This window comes from Scylla paramamosain, chromosome 14, assembly GCF_035594125.1.
Source record: "Scylla paramamosain isolate STU-SP2022 chromosome 14, ASM3559412v1, whole genome shotgun sequence".
In the NCBI taxonomy this organism is placed as follows: domain Eukaryota; kingdom Metazoa; phylum Arthropoda; class Malacostraca; order Decapoda; family Portunidae; genus Scylla; species Scylla paramamosain.
The window spans coordinates 16,794,923-16,814,922 of record NC_087164.1 but is presented as its reverse complement, the minus strand read 5'-3'; the positions used below and the strand labels follow the sequence as shown (position 1 = coordinate 16,814,922).

Genomic DNA, 20,000 nt, shown 5'->3' with positions numbered 1-20,000 from the left:
AAGTGTAATCTCTACTTCTTTGCCTACCCTAAACAAACTCTATCTATTTCAGAGCTTTGCATCAGTAACAAATTGTGTATTTTCTCCATCTAAATAGTACTGGTCTGTAACTAAGGATTGACAGTGCTGTGAAATGTGAGATCTGCCCAGCTTCTTTCCTGTTTACTTATAAGAGAAGTATGGGGTACACATGTCCTTGCTCAATCACTTTTCAAAATTTCCACTGATTAGGAGCTTGCAGCTATAGACTATATCTGCTGACAATGCTAAGGTCATTCATCCTTAAATTCAATGGAGAAGTTGATGGCATTGTAGTCTTGCAAAAAAAAATCCATTAATGAATTATATATTCAGTGTATAGCTGTACAATCTCTTACTAATAAATAGGTTTTGAAAAGAATACATATAAAGTCAATCTGTAAAGCATTTTAAAATTCCTCAATGACAGCATTATTAAGTTTATATGACCTCAGGTGACAAAATTATTGAGCCACTGTCATCAACACTTATCTATTCATTGATTTATTTATTTTCCAAGTAAGGGAAAATTCTAATTGACTCATGCCATGTGAATACTGCATTGGTAAATAATAAAACCAATTATATAAAGTTTCAACACCAATTTCCCATATCCATTCCCTAAGTAACATAACTGGTCTCTTCCTCCCACTAATCTATATTTTGTTCATTTGATTACTTGAAAGAGATATAAAAATCTACTTGTTTGTAAATTTTATCGATCCCTCCTCATCATACAGAAGTCAATTGTTACCTCCAGCATCATGACGAACTCGCTGCTGTCTCTGCCGCCTCCTGTCTGGCATCACTCTGGAGAAAGGAGCAGCAGAATATTAGATACTTACAATATTTTACTTTCTCTTTACTGCAACAGTTCTCAACCATTTTGAATAACACCCCCAAATTTTGTCTTTGCCAACTAAGAGGAATCATATCTTCACAAATCCATACATAATTAGTCATCAAAATATTTGATAGTAACTATATACATACAATTTCAAAATAGGAAATTAGCAAAAACTAATAATGAATAGCAATTTTTTTATGAAGTACAGACATTATACATTAAATTTACATTCATAAGATACAACAACATTTGTCAGCAGGAAAAACACACTCATTATATGCAACTTTCACTGCAGGAAAAAAATAAAAATGCGCATCTTTTTTGTTTTGTATAAGTTATTAAAAATTGACAAATACAGCAGTTCAAGATACTGTATACTAATTTGTTAGAAAATTTATTTCATTACACAATATTCATGCAATATTTCCAAATTTAAGACAACCACTATATTCTTCATAAAATGATGAGCGCAAGATCTGAAAGTCCCACCTCACACAAAAACACTTTCTCTTTCACACTTTCACAGCTTCATCACTGAGAACAGATTTTTCTTTGTAATTTTTTATCTAGAATTAATCACATTATTCTTTTTGCTTTTTGAAGACAGTGTAATTTCAGGAAGGTTGCAATGAAACTGAAATCATTGAAAAAATGTGGTCCACTATCATGGTTTGTATAAGAACAACTGTGAAAGATTGGTCCTTTGGAAGTATACTCAAGGAAAGAAGTGAAATAGTCTACCTGCTTCAATTTTACTTTTCTACAATTGAAGCTTACTTCTGAATGCTGTTAATGTGCCAATTCACTGATCACATTTAAAAAAAAAGAAAAATAGATAAATAAATAAATAATAAAAATGGAGTAGACCAAATAAAAGATCAGTTACTAGTTTGAATGAAAGAGCAAAAATAAACAAATGCCTTTACTTTAAGTACTTACAAGGTGGAAACCTTAACATTGCCAGGCCAAGGAGGATTCCTGTCTAGCTTTCCCCTCTCTCTGGTTGAAGACAGTGAGGGGGGACTACCTACCTAACTAACCTAACTTTGAGATCCCATTAGTGCTTATCTGTTCAGTAGTGGAGGGTGTGGATGAAAGAATCAAGCAGTGTCCCTCTCAAGCAGGTTGGGATCTAGGTATGCAGCCAATGGTAGCCACCTGGACTTGCCAGTGTTGGTGAGGGAGAAAGGTACACAAGACAGCATCCCTTCCTGTCCAAAAGGCATCCCTGGCAGTCCCTGGTGTGTCCTTGTGGTTCCTACCTGGCAATTTCTCCCTCCCTTGGCGGTCCCTTCCTTTACAACATCTACAGGGGGATTGGGGCATCACCTCTCTGCTGGTTACCCCTTTGGTGCTATCAGCACATGGTTGGTCTCCCATTGACTGTGACTGCCCAGGGGGAGTTAGATGATGTGCTGGCCTGGATGGGAGTGGCTGGTCTGGGTAGAATGCATGTCTACCTTAGTGCAAGTCTTGGCCAGAAAAGAACGGAGCAGCCTCGTGTGGCCCCTGAAGCTGGATGTCAGTATCCTTCTGCGAAGCCTGGCAGTTTGTGATTGGCATAGATTCTTATCGGCACTGCCTAATAACACAGGATCCACGCTGTTATCTCTTTCTACCTCCTACGCCTAAGTAACATCCTACTCTCCCTGGGTTTGTTGTGATTATTGCTAAATACTCTTGCTTTAGCGAGTTATATTGTCACTTGGAATACATTTATGTCCAGTGCACCCATTTCAAACTACTAGGAGGTGAGCGCAATGTGGGTGAGAGATTTTCAAGGAGGATTAGTGTAGTCTCTACCCTCTCAAGTATAAAAACTGCAATACATAAACCTTTATCAGACCAATCAATGTCTAATCACTGATTTTGTTTCAGTGCATTACTAAAGGTTTCACAGGCTGTGTCCTATTGTTTTTTGCAAATGAAATTGTGACAAAGCATCTAACGAAGATGCTAGTTTGAAAGTGGGTGTTTGGCAAAAACATCCTTTGGTGTCATATGTGGATAATGAAGGGAATTATAAGAAAATTTGGGATAAACTTGGCTAAAATTTACAGGCACTGGTAGTGAAACTAGATATCATCATGATATATACCCTGCCCACTTATCCTTTTGTGATCACCCATCCAACCAGCAGTACCATCTTATTGGCAGAACAGCACTCATCTTTTATGAGCCTTTGTGTGGAGCATATTGTATATCTTAACATAAAAACTCAAGACACATGTCAATTTTTATATACATATAAGAAAAAGAGGGATGGGAGAAATGGATTTTTATTTATTTATTTTATTTATTTAATTTACTTATTTATTTATTTTATTTTATTTTTATTTTTTTTATAATGATACCAGCCTTGAGATCCAGAGCAAGCCTGTACATAAGAAAATGCTGTATGGAATTTCTGGATTAGATCTACCACAGCTAAATACAGATGATATGTGGTTAGCACTTAAGCCACCAAATGTGCTGAATTTAACTTAATGGGTACTGCCTTTCTCTGCTAAGTTGTGCAAGAGTTGCTTTTGTCAAGTGCGGTCCTGTAACTTATCTAGTTCCTAAAAAATTCTTAGATATAAAAAAGTTTATGTTATGTCTGGAATACAAAAAGATGAAATAATCCTAAGTCTTTACAACTATCCACCCTGTGCCCTACAGCTATGTTCACACACAAGTCATGCTGGACCTATGCATGGCATGACACGGACTGTTTGATATAAATGTTTTTTTTTTTTTTTCTTAAAGCTGTGCCCTGATTTCATATCAAGGCAATGTTAATTTCCCTGCACTCTACACATCACTATGGTTAACTGTTGTGCACTGTTCACTCTACCGCTAACATTTCTATCGATCACATTTCATTCTCACCAAGTCTGTAGTCCTGCGCTAATGAAAGCCCCTCTCAGCTGACTGAAAAGGCACTCTGCTGACACCTTGAGCCCTGGCACCAACCATATGTTGTCCAATCTTGATCTTGATATTAGAGCTGACTTAATCTTGATCTTAATGTAACAAACACTATGATCTCCCTTTACACAAGTCAGGCCTTCATAATAGTAGCACTTATAAGGGAAATAGTGGAAAACATAAGCAAACAGTATCACCAGATAAGTATTTGATACATTAACAATTCATTTGTTTAGAAATTAGCAGGATTCTTTGGTATATAAAAAAAATATATATTAAGTAACCATTTGTTAATATTTTTTTCTAACCAAAACTTGTTGCATTTATGATATGTATACTCATGGTGTACAGAACAAACAGAACAAGTTGCTGTGTAAGAAAACTGTAAGAGTCAAGTACCAAAACTTGCTTCAATAAGTTAACATGTCATGCTCACATTTGGAATGCTATAGAAATATCGAGATATTAATCTGAAAGAGGGATATATATATATATATATATATATATATATATATATATATATATATATATATATATATATATATATATATATATATATATATATATATATATATATATATATATATATATATATATATATATATTAGAGACATCCTTGGGAACTGAACCTCTAGGAGAAGTAGCAACATGTAGGAAAAATTATATATTCTGAAAAAGGGTTTTGGTGAAGCCACAAGGTTTATGATTGAAAAAAAAAAAAAAACTATCTAGTGTGGTAAAAGAATGATACTACAAATAAAGTTGTCCAAGGAAGGAAAATACTGGTAGTGGTAAAGAATTGCTAGCTTTAAAAGAAAAAATAAAAGCAATGCACAAAGTAATGAGAGATACACAAATTCCAGGTAAAATGACTAAATAATCTAGACAATAACCAAGGAGCTTTAAAAATAGTAAGACAGGCATCAAATAATAATAAAACACATTGATTGATTTGTGTCAGTATTCAAGTATGATTGCAAAAAAGTATATACACTGGACAGAATACCTGCAGAGAGCATAATCTCATCACACGTGTGTGGTGATGCAAAAATAATGCAGTTGTTCAATGGGGGGATTAAATAATTACAGTACCTGAATTTGGTTGCAGTGTGACCAATGGAGACTGAATAAATGTCAAGAATGAAAAATATTGGTGCTTACTGTCAGTACCTGCAATGTACTGACAAATTGTTATCTTGGATATACGAGTATAACTGGAGGAAGGGGGATCAAGAGGCTAGCCCACTTGTAAAAGTTTGGAGTGAATGGAAGTCAAGGGAGAAAATCTCCCTTTTTCTTGCAATGACAAGACATTCTCTACACATGAATGGTTGACTGCACAATAAGTGAAGTGTGAGATGGTATGTAATGCTGCAGTGGGAGATGGTTCAATAAATGAAAAGTAATGGTGCAGACTCAGCACTGACTGAAGCAGTAAATTAGGACAAGAAGATTGTACTGCATTAGTTTGATTTTATGGAAAGGAACCAGTTAAGTGACCAGGCAAGGCATATTAAGAATAATTCTAACTGGAAGGTAGAAAAGCAGCATATTGATAGATGATGGATCTCAGAGGAATGACCTGGAAATTAAGGAAATTGACAAACAACTTGAAGAACATCATTATGATTTGCAAGCTACCATCAAGCAACTAGGTAGACTCACCCATACTGAAATACTTTCAGAATGATTGATGTGGATTGTGCTTGCAATACATAGTCCTAAAATCATATACAGTGTTCCATCTTAATTTTTTTAAATTTTCCTATCATGCAACATGCTCCTCCTTTGTCAGTTTTATGAATAACTCTTTTTTCTACATAAGGACTGCCTTAGACACCCCTATTCTATTACTGTACCTTTGTATGCAGTATTTCTAAGTAACACAATTTACCAGCAACTTCCATACACTGTCCTACTACACTTTCAGATCAGTGTTCATGAATAATTGTTGTAATGGGATGAAATACCTCTTTAACTACCACAATAAACTTGAGACCCTACTAGTATTACATTTCCCGTGTGTAAGGATGTGCTCATGCTACTTTCTGGAATGACATCAAAAAAACATGAGGTTTGTTTCCACTATAGAACTTGCCATGAAAAAAAAAAAAAAAAAAAAAAATCTGAGAACACAAATTTAAAAGTCTATCCTACTTCTTTCCTATTTGTAGGTGAAGAGTTCCCACACTTATGCCCTTCCCTGTCAATAAGACAACTCCTATAACAGAGATGTGATAGACAGACCAACATTTTTAATTCTCATTGCAGTACATCTGTCTCTGTAAGCCAAGACTAATCTCCCTTACACCAAATCCTCATTGTGCCTCATATGAACCAATACCTCTTGAGGTTCACAATGGGTGTTCTCTTGTGGTCATTGCATTATAATGAAAAAAAAATAAAAAATAAAAAAATAAAATATATATATATATATATATATATATATATATATATATATATATATATATATATATATATATATATATATATATATATATATATATATATATATATATATATATATATATATATATATATATAAAGTACATACAGTAGAGGTAGAGGACACAGTAGACTGGTACATAATTTGTGTAAATAAAACTACATGCATTATTATGTGCACACATTTAAAGTTTATGTCATGATGCACAAATCACATACATGATAATAATGTACTTACAGAAGTGTGCAGTAGCTAATTAATACATATGTGATATAAATATTTCAATTTTTGCTTCTATATATATTTTGTGTGTGAATATATATATTTTTTTCCTTTTTCTGTGAATGTTTTTCCAAAGTATATATATATATATATATATATATATATATATATATATATATATATATATATATATATATATATATATATATATATATATATATATATATATATATATATATATATATAAAAATATATACTTTAGAAAACATTCATAGAAAAAGAAAAAATAATCTTTATAATTACTGAAAGATACCACAATGAGTAATACTTAATGATGCTACAGCAATGCAGTAAGTGCTTTAAGTACCTTTCACAATCATTATCAGCAAACAAGGATCATAAGATGTTCTGTGAATGCTTAGCAAAATCTAAGCACTCAGTTAACTATTAAGAGTCATGGTTTTAAATGATGTGGAAATCTACCTCTTCTTGTGACCTAATGGTGCAATACATATGAATATTATTAAGAGATAATGAGTAATCCTTACTTGTGAGACAGCAAGAAGAAAAGTGGGAGGTAATATGGCAATATGTAGGTGTGATTTCTGACAAGCATTCAACATAAAGACAACACAAAACATACCTTTCTAAACATACATACAAAGCAAAAATTTATTTGTGACTGTGAGTACATGACAGGACCTGAAATAAATTTACAGTCACAATATTGTGTAGGGACACCTGTGGATCTACAATCAAACCTGAATAGATGTAACATTAAAGTAAAGGAGAAGTGGAACAACTGATATGTGTTTGTTTCTCACATCTGGTTATTAAAGGCAAGGAGACAGCACCATATTATCTTATACATATTGTATTTCTTCTCAGTTAATCAATTATTCGAATATGAACGTAGAGATGGATTTGCATTCTTACCTCTGGAACACAGGACTGATTGTCATAACATCTAGATGACTGAAAATTTACCAACCTGAAGCACCCAGTAATAAACTATCTCAAAAGTGAATGGCTCAAAAAAACTTCAGTGCAATATATCATCAAACTTATGGCTCCTGGATCTGTAACTATTTGTACAATATGCTATAACAGCATACTGCCAAATATCACTAAACCAATTATCCATTTCTCAACAAGGAATACAAGCAGCTGGGTAGGCTATGCACCATCATCACTCACCTGAACTTTATCTCAGGCTCATCTATTTGCAAATGAGAATATTAACCACCATAATATACAGGTTCATATAGTATAATGGTGCCTGAGAGAGAGAGAGAGAGAGAGAGAGAGAGAGAGAGAGAGAGAGAGAGAGAGAGAGAGAGAGAGAGAGAGAGAGAGAGAGAGAGAGAGAGAGAGAGAGAGAGAGAGAGAGAGAGAGAGAGAGAGAGAGAGAGAGAGAGAGAGAGAGAGAGAGAGAGAGAGAGAGAGAGAGAGGAAATGCACAAACTGAAATTTTGAAGTTTTCTTGACACTTAACTGTTGTAGTATTCAATGTTTTTTTTTTGTTTCTTCTATGAGACTAGCAAAAATACTACGTTGACTAATATATCCATAATACTCTACATACCTATCACACATGCCAGCATAGGATGAGTGATTTATGTTAAAAATAAAATAAAATAAATAAATAAATAAATAAGTAATATAAATAGGTATGCAAATATATATCATAAAAGATGTGTATACACCTGTTATAAGTCAAAGATGATCAGCATTAACACATTCTCTTAAAGTATGATCAGTAATCCAGTTGTGCCATACTTTTAAGATGCAATTTAAGCCTGTGAACAAGTCAGCACTGTTCATTTGTACTTATTTACTTATATATACTAATTTCATATCATTCCATTTCACTTGTTCCAAATTATTGAACATTACCAGGAAACACAATGTGCACTTGTGATACTAAGATCCATACACATCACCAGCCTAAAATTTTCTATAAACAGTGATAATAGTTGCAACAATTTCAGTATTGGCATTCTCAAAGAAAATATACTGACACATACATAAACATGAATCTGCCATGAAGACAGTGAAATGTCACAATAATTCTTGAAATAAAGAGATGATAGTTATCTTCAAAACTATGAGAATGCTTTGAGAGGAGCATGAATGAGCTATTCTGTTGTAATGACTACATTTTTACTATAATGTTCTACCAGTTTAATACTGGAAAATAGTTGATTATGCTAGTGCACATCCAAATGCATGTGGAGACATGGAGTTGAGAACTTCATTACCTACGTAAATATGTATTCCCTAAAACATTTTCATTACCCTGAAACTTATAACACAAAACACCTTTAAGCTATTTCATTATTACAGCTACATACCATTATCCAGACAGGACTTCTAATTTCATACTCCTGTCATAGGTGATGAAAAATCTCAGTATATTAGGAATACTTATTGTTCACCTTTCACCTAACCATGAAGGTGTCATCTAGATCATTATCAAGAGAAGGTGGTAATCCCAGATTAAAAGTGTCACATTCACTATACTGATCAATCCAAATCATAAATACTGCAATTCTGATACTGTCTATAATAAAACATAGAATGGAAATCATATTATCTGTATTGTATTTACTTATCTTGAAAACAGTTCCTTGAATCTCTAAGGGATGGCCAAGACAGAAGCCTTCCCTTACTCCTGATTCTATACTTCATAACTGCACACTGCAGTTTTTTCCACAAATACTCAACATTGTCCCCTCACTTTACAAAGAGCCTTCCTTCAGCACTTATGCAAGCTGTTACACCTGACAATCTTCTGCATGGCACCAAGTTCTTCCCTTCCTTACTAGACATTCCAAACCTTCCATAGTCACTTGCATGATGTATTATCCTTTCTGTCTATATCACAGGTACTTCACAAATCCTTCATCCCTATATCATGGATCCTGGATGTATGATTTTCAGTCCATGTTCATGTTTTACTTGCATATGTCAATATTAGCACTATCAATGATGTTAAGGAGTTTATTACTACATCTTCACAGTATTGCTCTCATTATATACCTAAAGAATCTTTCCATTTTCCTTCATACAATGATCAATATAATTTTCTTCCTCCATAGTTTCATATCTATAAATGATCAAAGATATTTTCAAACCTTTTTCACTGAACAAAGTTCTCAAATTATACATGATTACATCTCTCTAAAAACCTTTTTATCACTTTAAAATTGTATGACCACACTTATTTTCATATGCTAAATTCCAGTAAACATTTTAATTTTTCGCAGAAAAATCAATGCTAATTTATACAATAATTATGAAACATGGTATTTTATTAAGAAAACAGTAATTAAGCATAAAATAAAGGTAATTCACTGATAAGCATCATAAGTGCTTTAGATAATACGTTCCATGCAAGTTTCACTGGCCACTATGCCTACCAGCAAACATAATAACACAGGACTGAGTTGTCGTTGGAAAGAAAGTTATGGTTTTCACTTAAACTTGTGATCTGAGTATTCCCAGAGCAGATATCCTATTTGACTAGCTTATATGGCTATACTGCTTCTTACACCACAGACAGATCTTGGTTCCCTGCCATAAATTGCCCATATTCTCATTTCAACACTGATTATCACTATTACTTAAAAATTATCCTGCATTCACACTAATCATCATAGTCCCATACAGCTCACACTGAAGTTACACACTAGGATACCATTGTCCATAGAATTCTTCAACTATATATTCCTTTCAATTTCAATATGTACCAAAAATATTATTCATCTGTGAAACATGACACTGGTGACATGAAGTGAGAATGTTTAATATGGCTAAGGTTAAAACTTTTGTGCATTATATAATTTCTTTTTTTACAGTTTTATAACTATAGTTTTGAAAATTCACAGATCAATTTTTCTTAAATCAAGGGTTACATAGACTCGCCCAATATGTCTAACTACACACTCCTTCAGACACTTAAATCTTATCCTACATGTATCATCAGTCAATTACTTAATTCTTTTCCCTTTAAAAACAAATGTTTTTATATATATATATATATATATATATATATATATATATATATATATATATATATATATATATATATATATATATATATATATATATATATATAAACTTTAAGCATATAATACTGCAATTACTTGACGATAATTTTTGCACTTGAGTACTTTTCATTCTCTGCAACACAATAACTGCTTCTGACCTCTATTGAAATATCACATATTTATACATATTTCCATCTCATGTTGGATTTACTTTCTTATTGACATCCATAAACATAATCCCTGTCTCACATGTTCACATATTTTAAAACTTTTATCCATTCGTTTTACTTTAACCTATTCACTGGCATCTGTATAAAACACTTTCACTCAATAAACACAATACATAGATGGCAACACAAAAGTGCTTCTGGTTTTGCATATTGTATAACATGAAAATATAAAATGTCACTCTTCATTCTCAATTTCTGCCCAAGAAAATACACCTCCCATATTCTGAAAGTGTTCATGGAAATGCTTGTCCTGAGCTGATAATTTCTTGAAACGTTGCTGCAGAAGCTCCACAGCATACTTGTAGAGTTCCATGTCCAGTGAATTTAGCTCCTCAATTTGTTTTATGGTTTCAGCATCAAAGTTTCTCATAGCCATGTCAGTGATAGTCTGATTAAACTGCCTGAATCGCACTCTGAACCTGTAATATTATAAAAGAAAAAACAAGACAATTTGTTAGAAGTTTAGAACTAAAGTTTTCTGTCTCCTTTCCACATAAACATATACAAAATTTATCTATTTCAACTTAAGTATTCAGATAAATGTTTAAATGCATATATACTCATTATTATCTTTCACTCTTCTGATATGCCTTACCCTAATTATCATATCAAGAGCTGTCTGATTCATGAAACTGATGAAATGGGTTAATGTGGTACAGTTCATAAAATAAATAAAACTATTTCACCTGGATCGCCTGTGCTCAAACCAAGTCAAATGGGATATAGACTAATTATTAGGTATCTATCATCATAAATGGACTCCTATAGAGCAGACTGTCCTGATAATATACTGCACATATTACATGAACGAATGAGAAAAATTAAATAACAAGTCATTGTTTTCATCTGCATAAGTTTACTGAAGTATAAACTTAAAGGTCTCTCCACAATAGCTACATGGGGAGACTGGGCTATATACTTTGTCAAGCTGGCTTTTTGGAGTTATCAGGTTAAAAAACCACAACATTTTAGCAAATATCCCATACTCATTTTGTGCTAAGTGAACAGGGACTTCAACATGAAAGAACACAAAACCAAATTGTCTTAACTCTACCAAGTCTCAAACCCAGGATTTCTTGTTGAGAGCTGAGTGTATCAAAGAAAACTTTTAACAGCTGCTATAGTAGAGCAATGGAAAAGTATACATATATGTTACAAGATTAATTTTTTTACTTTCATCCAGTGATTTTCTCTTTTTGTACAACAGACTACTAATAAATGACAATGGATGAAGTACTGAGTGTAGTGTTCCTCTGCCTGCACTGTGGGAGACAATAGAGCCATGTGACTGAGACACTATGAGATTTTATTTTAACCTCCTCTTATAGGATGAAATCTGAAAAAAAAAAAAAGTTTCTAGCATAGTTCAATAATTAGTAAAGTTTAAATATGTAATATTACTTGCTTTAACATGAACATACCATCTATACCTATATTCTGTTGATGAGTTATTTTTCCCATTTAGTAAATCTTTTAAAATACTTCAATTATTGCCTTACTTGAGATTAAAAGTCACTTCAAACAGGTACTGACTAATCTCCTGCTCTTCAGTCAGGCCATAAAAAGCCATCTTCTTCAGATTATTTTTTGCAGAAAGCAGCATTATCTTGCCTCTATCTTCAGGAGTCATCATGGAACTGTTGTAGCATCCCACCAATGACAGATCTGTGAGAGGAAAGGGCATGTATCATCACATCAATAAATATAAATATCTTCTCAAGGCTATTTTCAAGTAATATATATATATATATATATATATATATATATATATATATATATATATATATATATATATATATATATATATATATATATATATATATATATATATATATATATAAGAAAATTAATCAGCCACGAGATTTGAGATTGCATTGAATATCTTTGGTCCCTGTGAATGAAGGAATAAAAGTAAATGTGGTTTAACATTAATGAAACAAGAAAGGTGTTTGGAGGAATTAGAAGCATTTGGAATAGAAAACTAATATTGTATGACGGATTAAAAATACCAAATGCATTGTATGGGACTGAAAAATCAAATATATATTAATGGCATATGGTGTATGATATTTGATGGACATATAGGGAGCAATACATATGGAGAGAATGAAGAATGAGGTAATGTGAATGAGAACTGGTGCTGCCAAAGATATAGTAGATTAAACCAAGTAAAATTTTACAATGGTTTGAACATATAAATAGAATGGAAGTAGGCTGATTGGTAAAGAAGATAATTGGATTTTGTAGTAAAAGGTGTAAGGGTGTGGACAATAATAAAGCTTGTTTTTCATAAGGCTGGTGCCTAGAACTGAACCATATAAATAAAAATAGATGTGCAGTAAAGTTTCTTCTTAATGTACTATGGAGTTTGGCCAGGGACATAAAACTATAAAAAAGGAGTCTACTTATAACTGTGCTCCCAAAAAGACTACTACTTGAGAGAAAAAAAAGACAAATTTAGTTATGGGGATGTTTTGATACTCTTCTTCTGGAACAATTATTAGAATCATAGGAAGGAGGATAAACAGAAACAGGTAGAGACTTCCAGAGCTAGTTTCCTAATTTGCTGTTAAACTCAAGATGACATACACACCTGCCAGCATCCGCGTCTGTCTGTTTATAGCCAAGTTGCTACTGCATGCCATGAACTCATCCAGGGTAACATTTTCCCATGTCTCTGTATGATAACATGGTGGCATCTCCTCCTAGAAATGAGCATACACAATAAATAACATAGTGTGTACTGAGCACAACAGTCAAGGGTATGTGCTGTTGAAATGAGTAACCTGAGAGGAACATGTTGTGTGACAAGATGGGAAAGTACAAAACAGTGAAAATGGATACCAGATGCAGTGTTGGTACTTATCTTGGATAGAATAGAGCACAGCAGTCAAGAGTGCATGCAGTAAAAATAAGCAACCTGAGAAAGACCATGTGGAGTGAGCAATGAAAACATGTATGAGAGATGTGTTAAGAGCAGATGGAGTGAAGTGCAGAATAGTGAAATCAGTAAAAGGCAACATATTGAGATGGCATGACCATCAAAAGGATGAAGAGTGAAGAGTTTGCTATTAGAAAAAATATATGACTGAAAACGATAGCCTAATAGGAAAGGAAAACTACTTGGAAGATGGAGAGGTAATACATATAAGGAAATACATATATAGAAAAGTGCTAGCAGAGGCAGAAAGATTAAAAAATGTTTGCATGAAGGGAATGTTTAGATTGGAAGAATTGAAGATTTTTTTTGTCATGTCATCTTCCTTGGGTGACACTCCTGGAGAGAGGGAGATGTCAAAGAGATAGATACACAGACAAGTGGTGGTGGTGGGGGTAGTGGGGTGGAGGTGGTGTGTGTGTGTGTGTGTGTGTGTGTGTGTGTGTGTGTGTGTGTGTGTGTGTGTGTGTGTGTGTGTGTGTGTGTGTGTGTGTGTGTGTGTGTGTGTATTTACCTAGTTGTATTGTGCAGGGCACCAGCCAAAGCTCATTTTGTCCTATCTCCATAACTATATTTATCCAGTTTCTCTTTAAACATGTGTACACTGTTTGCCGCAACCACCTCTTCTTTCAAATCATTCCAAGTTTCAATAGTTCTATACAGGAAGCTGCATTTCTTGATGTCACTTGAACAATTTACACACTGTTTGTACACTGTTTGCCGCAACCACCTCTTCTTTCAAATCATTCCAAGTTTCAATAGTTCTATACAGGAAGCTGCATTTCTTGATGTCGCTAGAAAATTTTCTTCCCATGCCCCCTCGTAAGCCTCTCTCCCTCCTCCATCTAGTCATTTATGTCTATTCTTTCTATATTGTTTACTAATTTATACATTGTTATCAGGTCTCCTATTTCTCTTCTCTCTTGTAGTATTGGTAAACCCATCACTTCAAGTCTTCCTTCATAACTTAAATCTTTCAATTCTGGTGTGTGTGTGTGTGTGTGTGTACACTTGCTACATAAGATCCAATATAGTGCACGCCACATACAAGTGTAGTAAACAGATGATGTGGGACACAAACTTTCTACTTCTCCATATCCCTTTGCCATCTCCCTCTCGCCAGGAGTGTCCTCCAAGGCAGGATGGTGAGCTGCCTTCACATGATAAATGCTGGCCTAAATAAACATGGAATCTGCTTTTCAAAACCATGATAACTATCCAAAAGCTCATTACCAAGCAGTGACCTCAATGCTAATAAAAAAAAAAAAAAAATTCAAGAACAATTGTTTTAAATTTATCAGTCATCTCATAGTCAATTTATATCAGACAGCAAATTACCACTATTATTACAGCTTTTCATGTGACAATCATGAAGAGTATAACCCTAACCTGCTTCACAACAAATCAGTGATTTCATTACAATTTTGTACTGTCTTATTTCCAAGATTACTCTGCTGAACAAAAATTCAAATAATGATAGTATGTAGCTGGCAATAATATGGAAGTGAAAGTAAAATATTGTCAATATTATATATATACATTACATGTGAAAATTTAATATTAACTAGCATAATGATACTAAATAGTGTTTCAAACATTTCTTTAATATTAAGTACATCTTTCTACCAACATACCTATCTTTGTACCATGATGAAAATCCCACACAGATATGGCACCACACACTCACATACACATCATTCACACTCTTTGCCCTGTCAGCCCCTGGAGAAAAGGGAAAATCTCATGACCCACCTTACCCTAGACAAATCACAGCTGGCCACACACATCTATAACAAGGTCTGGCAGCATACACAATGAGACTGTTCCCTACATTGCATTTACTCCAATCCTGATACCATGGCATATGTAAAGTACTTCCTATGGAGTGCCATGCACTCTAACTGGCTTCATATGCCAATGGGCTCCACCAAACATGTCCACCTCCCCTCCCAGAGGCTGATGTGACCATGTTACTTTCATGCACTAGCCCCTGTTGCTCTCCAGTATATCTAGGTATATAAAATTATGCAGGTCACAACAGTTCCTACACAGTAATGCAAATCATAATTGAAAAGTAAGCATGTTATTGTTTTTCCTCACAAGTAAAGGCAAGACAATTAAATATGTAATAGTATAATCTGGTATCAGCTTCCCTAGTCAAAACATATCAATTAAGGCCAGCAGAAATAAAATGATACAGCAGTGCATCTGATTAACACTGAGTTCACTGTACACAGCTAAACCTCAACAGCCACAGTGCACTAGCCATGCATCCATACCTTGGTGGCATGTCGACCTTGGCACAGCAAACGGGCATTCTTCCATGTTGCTCCACGACGAACATGGTGGAATTCACTGAGAAACCGATGAATGGGATTTCTTAGCATGGTGATATAGAAGTACCTGGAGGATGGAAAAAAATGTTATTCAGTACCTATTCTTCGAAAACTGTATGCATAGAGCAAGGAACTGCACATACATACCACTTTTCACAGAAAAGAGTCCTGTGTCTCGCCTCCCTGAAGCTTAAGGTCAATCTCTATGTAAAGCACACAAAACCAGAGACAATGCACTTACTAAATATTACACTATATCACATACTGTAGTAGCAACATTATAAATGTAATCTTTGTACCTCTCAGCTCACCAAGATACATTGGGGGCTGGTGTTACATGAAATCAGTCACCTCCATGTTCATACTGTCTATGGAATATGCTGGGAAAAATATGGAGTATGTGAAATTAAGTAGCTGAGTGAGAAGCACATCAACATCACATGCATGTGTTATGAATTTTTCTTGCTTTTTTTTCATACTTTAAACTGTAACTCTGTTATGATAGAGAGAAAAACAGATTTACATTTACAGTATATACAGTTGAGTTTGTAAAAGAAAAGGCACTTAAACATAGGGCAATGTGTTTCTGGGGCATGGTGTGATGGGGTGATTTATTTCACAAGTCAGCAACAAGCAGATAAAATGGCACAGCGTGTGTATGTTCAGTCCCTCGTGTTTGTTATCACTGATCATTTTCATGAGCAGTTTATCTAGTTAAGGTAAAAAGATGAAGGTTCAGCAGCTCAAGCATATAAGAGAAGTTCTGAGGAAGAAGAGAAAGCAAAGCAAAATAACAGCACCTTACAACACCAACCAACTCCCTCCACCTCCTCACAGCTTTTATTACATTCCATGACAATATCATGATATGCATAACAGCTGTATGTATAATTCCTGTGAACATACAAAGGCAAAACTTAAGGGCATACTGAAAAGTTCTGAGATACTCTAAATTTACCAAGTGGGCACTTTTTTTTTTTTTTTTTTTTTTTTGTGATGTATAAAGTTAGGGTGAACCCACAAACTGGTGTGCCTGGTAGTTATGATCTTCAAACCCAAGTCTGAATATATGCATGCTAAAAATCTTCATGTGACAAACATTAATATGAAATTAATTCTCTAAGGCTAACAAAAAGGACTTTACATTAAGGAATTTTGGGTTGCTGTATATAAGTTTATTAAGTGCAGCAGAAACTCAATAAAGTTTCCTGCTACCTAACTTAATTCAAGGCAATTAGTGGTTAACATACATGTACACCTAGATACCCCCTTTGTCAATTGATTGCATTTGATGATTATCAGATGCTGCTGTACATACAAGAGAAGTGAGTTGCTTGCAGCAGGCTACCATTTAGGCTGTAGGGAGAGAGTTTTAATAGTAGTGGTGTTGAGTTGGTAGTGCAGGCACACTCACTCTCAATGAGACATGTGTGCACTGGCCCTCTAATGTGCTAATTTGTAATCTTTTTTTCTACTAATAATGAAGACAAGTTGCATCCCTCATTCACATTAACCCTTAATGGGCAGGTGACAGACTTTTTTTTGGCTGCAAGATAAAGGGTGGGTGATGGAGTTTTCTTGTTTGCCTTTTCCCACTCTCATTTTGATGTTTACACAGCAATTTTTGATCAGTGTGAATTCTAAGCCCTTACACAATTATTACACTCTCACACAGTGCCTCCATGACCGCCATGACAGCAAAACACTTATTTTTTCTTCTGCATCCAATTTTGAGATGGAGTTTCTGCAGCCAATGTCTTTAAGTCCTCATAAGCCGGCTCTTTGATGGCCAATGGGAAAATGTGGTGAAATATAGGTTATCAGTGCAGCACATGGGAAGAAATAGCCACTCACCATCTAAATAATGTGCATTGTTCCAAACGCATGTCTGCCATGGGAAGAAAGGTACTCTACTTCATCACACCATTACAAAAAACCCACATGACAAAAAACCCACATTACCTAGAGACTTCAGGTTTGTAGCAGACTGAAGAGGAAGAATGTTTAAACAGCATGCTCTTAAATTTAAAGCAATTAACTCAGACAAGGCTATGAAATTCATTGTGGAAATGGAGCAATTTTCATGAAAATGTCAAAACATTGCTAAACTGGGAGAAATTACTTACTTATTTCTTTAGCTGAGGAATTCTTAATGAGAAAAATGCACATATGAATACTAATCCCTGACAGATTCATTCATTGGTCGAATCTTGTCATTCTTATAAATACGTTGTACTGGCTCTTACCCTCAGCTTTTTCCGGGACATTATTGGTCTGGCCAAAATTAAAACCAAGGACTGAGAGATTTTTGGGCAGTCCTAAAATTCCTAGCACTGCAACAAATACTCAAAACATAAAAATTTGTAAAAATTTACAGGGATGTTAACGATTTACAACTGATGAATGGAAGATGGGATTGAATGTCTAATCAGACATAATAATAATAAGCCACATGGACACCCACTACAAACATAATATTATACACATAATACCACAAATGGAAGCTCAAATCTGCTGTTTGTAAGTACCTCAACTATACGTATGTTGAATAGGCACCTGAAAGTTCTGCTATATTTCACTGTTCAAACATTAATATCTATAATGCCTATAATCTGTAGCATTAGTAGTCCCTATAATTTGCATTTTCAAGTAGCTTTCATATTTTATTCTATCATTAAATGGTGATACACTTACCTTCTCTTGATTTCATTATCCTCAAGTTTATCCATGACATCATCCACACAGCTGGTTAGTTCTGTCCAATCTGCATGGAGGCCACACTTCCATCCAGTCGAGTGCCGGGAGAACAACCAAGTCTCAAATGAATTCCTGCCGGGTCGAAGGCAGGTGCATCTCTTCTTCACCTTTCTACGACACTCACACTGACGCGCCAAGTCCAAGTCCCCCACAAGGTGCTTTCCAAATGTTGTCCCACCAGTTTTCTGAATATGCAAAAACACTATGACATCATGGTCCTCGATGTCAAACTGGAAGTCTCGCCCAACCACATCATCAAAGGAGGGCCCCATGGCTGTCCGGGCTGTGTTGAGGAGTGGCTGCCCAACCCCATCTGTTCTGAAGTGGAATTGGTCCAGAGTGTCTCTAATCACCTGAAACTGTTTAGTGGGCGGGTCTCTATGGGTGTCAGTCTTTCCTGACCTGACCAGTGACTGAGGTCTTAGAAAGCACACCGAGTCGGGGCAGTAAAATCCTAGATACACGAACCCTCCCCCGCCAATCAACGTTAATACAACTAGTAGGTATATGCATTTTTTTCCGCCTTTACGCATAAATGTTTCTTTTGTGGATGCTGAGCTGTGCTGATGCTTCCCTCCTTTTTTTAGCGTACTATTTCCACTTCCACTCTCAGGCAGCAGCAAACTGAACTCCTCTGTCTGCACTTCACAGTCCACGAGTCTCATGCTCATCACATATAACGAAATTCAAGCGAAAAATCAGAAGCAAGGTCTTATCCACTCCACTGCTTGAAGCTCCACACTATGTTCGTATGACTTGGTTGCGGCTTCGAACATGACACCTTCATAAACAATCTATCACTACACCTACAAAAGAAATATATTCAACATAAGTAAGTTACAGTTTTACATTTGAAATATTACTTAATATTGATCCTTCTTGACAGTAAAAAGGGTATTTTAATATATTTATAAAAGTATAAAACGGTGGGAGGTTCGGACAACGTAAACAAAAGGATGACATGCCCCGTACAATACACTGCACAAATGTATGGGGCTGCTATAAATGATACCATCTGGAAATGTTTATTTGCATATATAGAGCAATATCTATAACTGATAATGTGACAAGTTTCATGTTAGATAATAAATAATCAATATATGAAAATAGATGGTTGCTGATAGATTGCATATGAACACACAAGAATGTTTTGGGGATTATAAGATAAACCAAAGCCCAGCCTAAAGGATGGGAGGCTATGCGATATGTCTTGAATAAAAAGGAGTGGCTGCTTCGAAAAGTTA

The 20,000-nt window shown here is 34.7% G+C and overlaps 2 protein-coding genes across 3 annotated transcripts in view; both read right to left on the bottom strand.

The window, feature by feature from the left end:
- Positions 1 to 3,880, bottom strand: part of LOC135106950 (microtubule-associated protein 6-like) — an 11,382-nt gene extending 7,502 nt beyond the window's left edge. Inside the window, exons 1-2 of one of the 2 annotated variants that reach the window (XM_064016420.1) lie at positions 3,737 to 3,880; positions 773 to 828 (exon numbers count right to left, since the gene is read on the bottom strand). In XM_064016420.1, coding sequence (XP_063872490.1) covers positions 773 to 784 — 12 coding nt within the window. In that variant the 5' untranslated portion in view covers positions 785 to 828; positions 3,737 to 3,880. Of the gene's footprint in view, positions 1 to 772; positions 829 to 2,127; positions 2,441 to 3,736 lie in introns of those variants that run through there. The other variant, XM_064016421.1, reaches the window with a different exon arrangement.
- Positions 3,881 to 7,800: 3,920 nt separating this feature from the next.
- Positions 7,801 to 20,000, bottom strand: part of LOC135106949 (heparan-sulfate 6-O-sulfotransferase 2-like) — a 17,556-nt gene continuing 5,356 nt past the window's right edge. The window contains exons 2-6 of the mRNA XM_064016418.1: positions 18,694 to 19,562; positions 15,943 to 16,066; positions 13,319 to 13,430; positions 12,225 to 12,390; positions 7,801 to 11,144 (exon numbers count right to left, since the gene is read on the bottom strand). Of these exons, the coding sequence (XP_063872488.1) occupies positions 10,901 to 11,144; positions 12,225 to 12,390; positions 13,319 to 13,430; positions 15,943 to 16,066; positions 18,694 to 19,427 (1,380 nt within the window). The 5' untranslated portion in view covers positions 19,428 to 19,562 and the 3' untranslated portion in view covers positions 7,801 to 10,900. The remainder of the gene's footprint in view (positions 11,145 to 12,224; positions 12,391 to 13,318; positions 13,431 to 15,942; positions 16,067 to 18,693; positions 19,563 to 20,000) is intronic.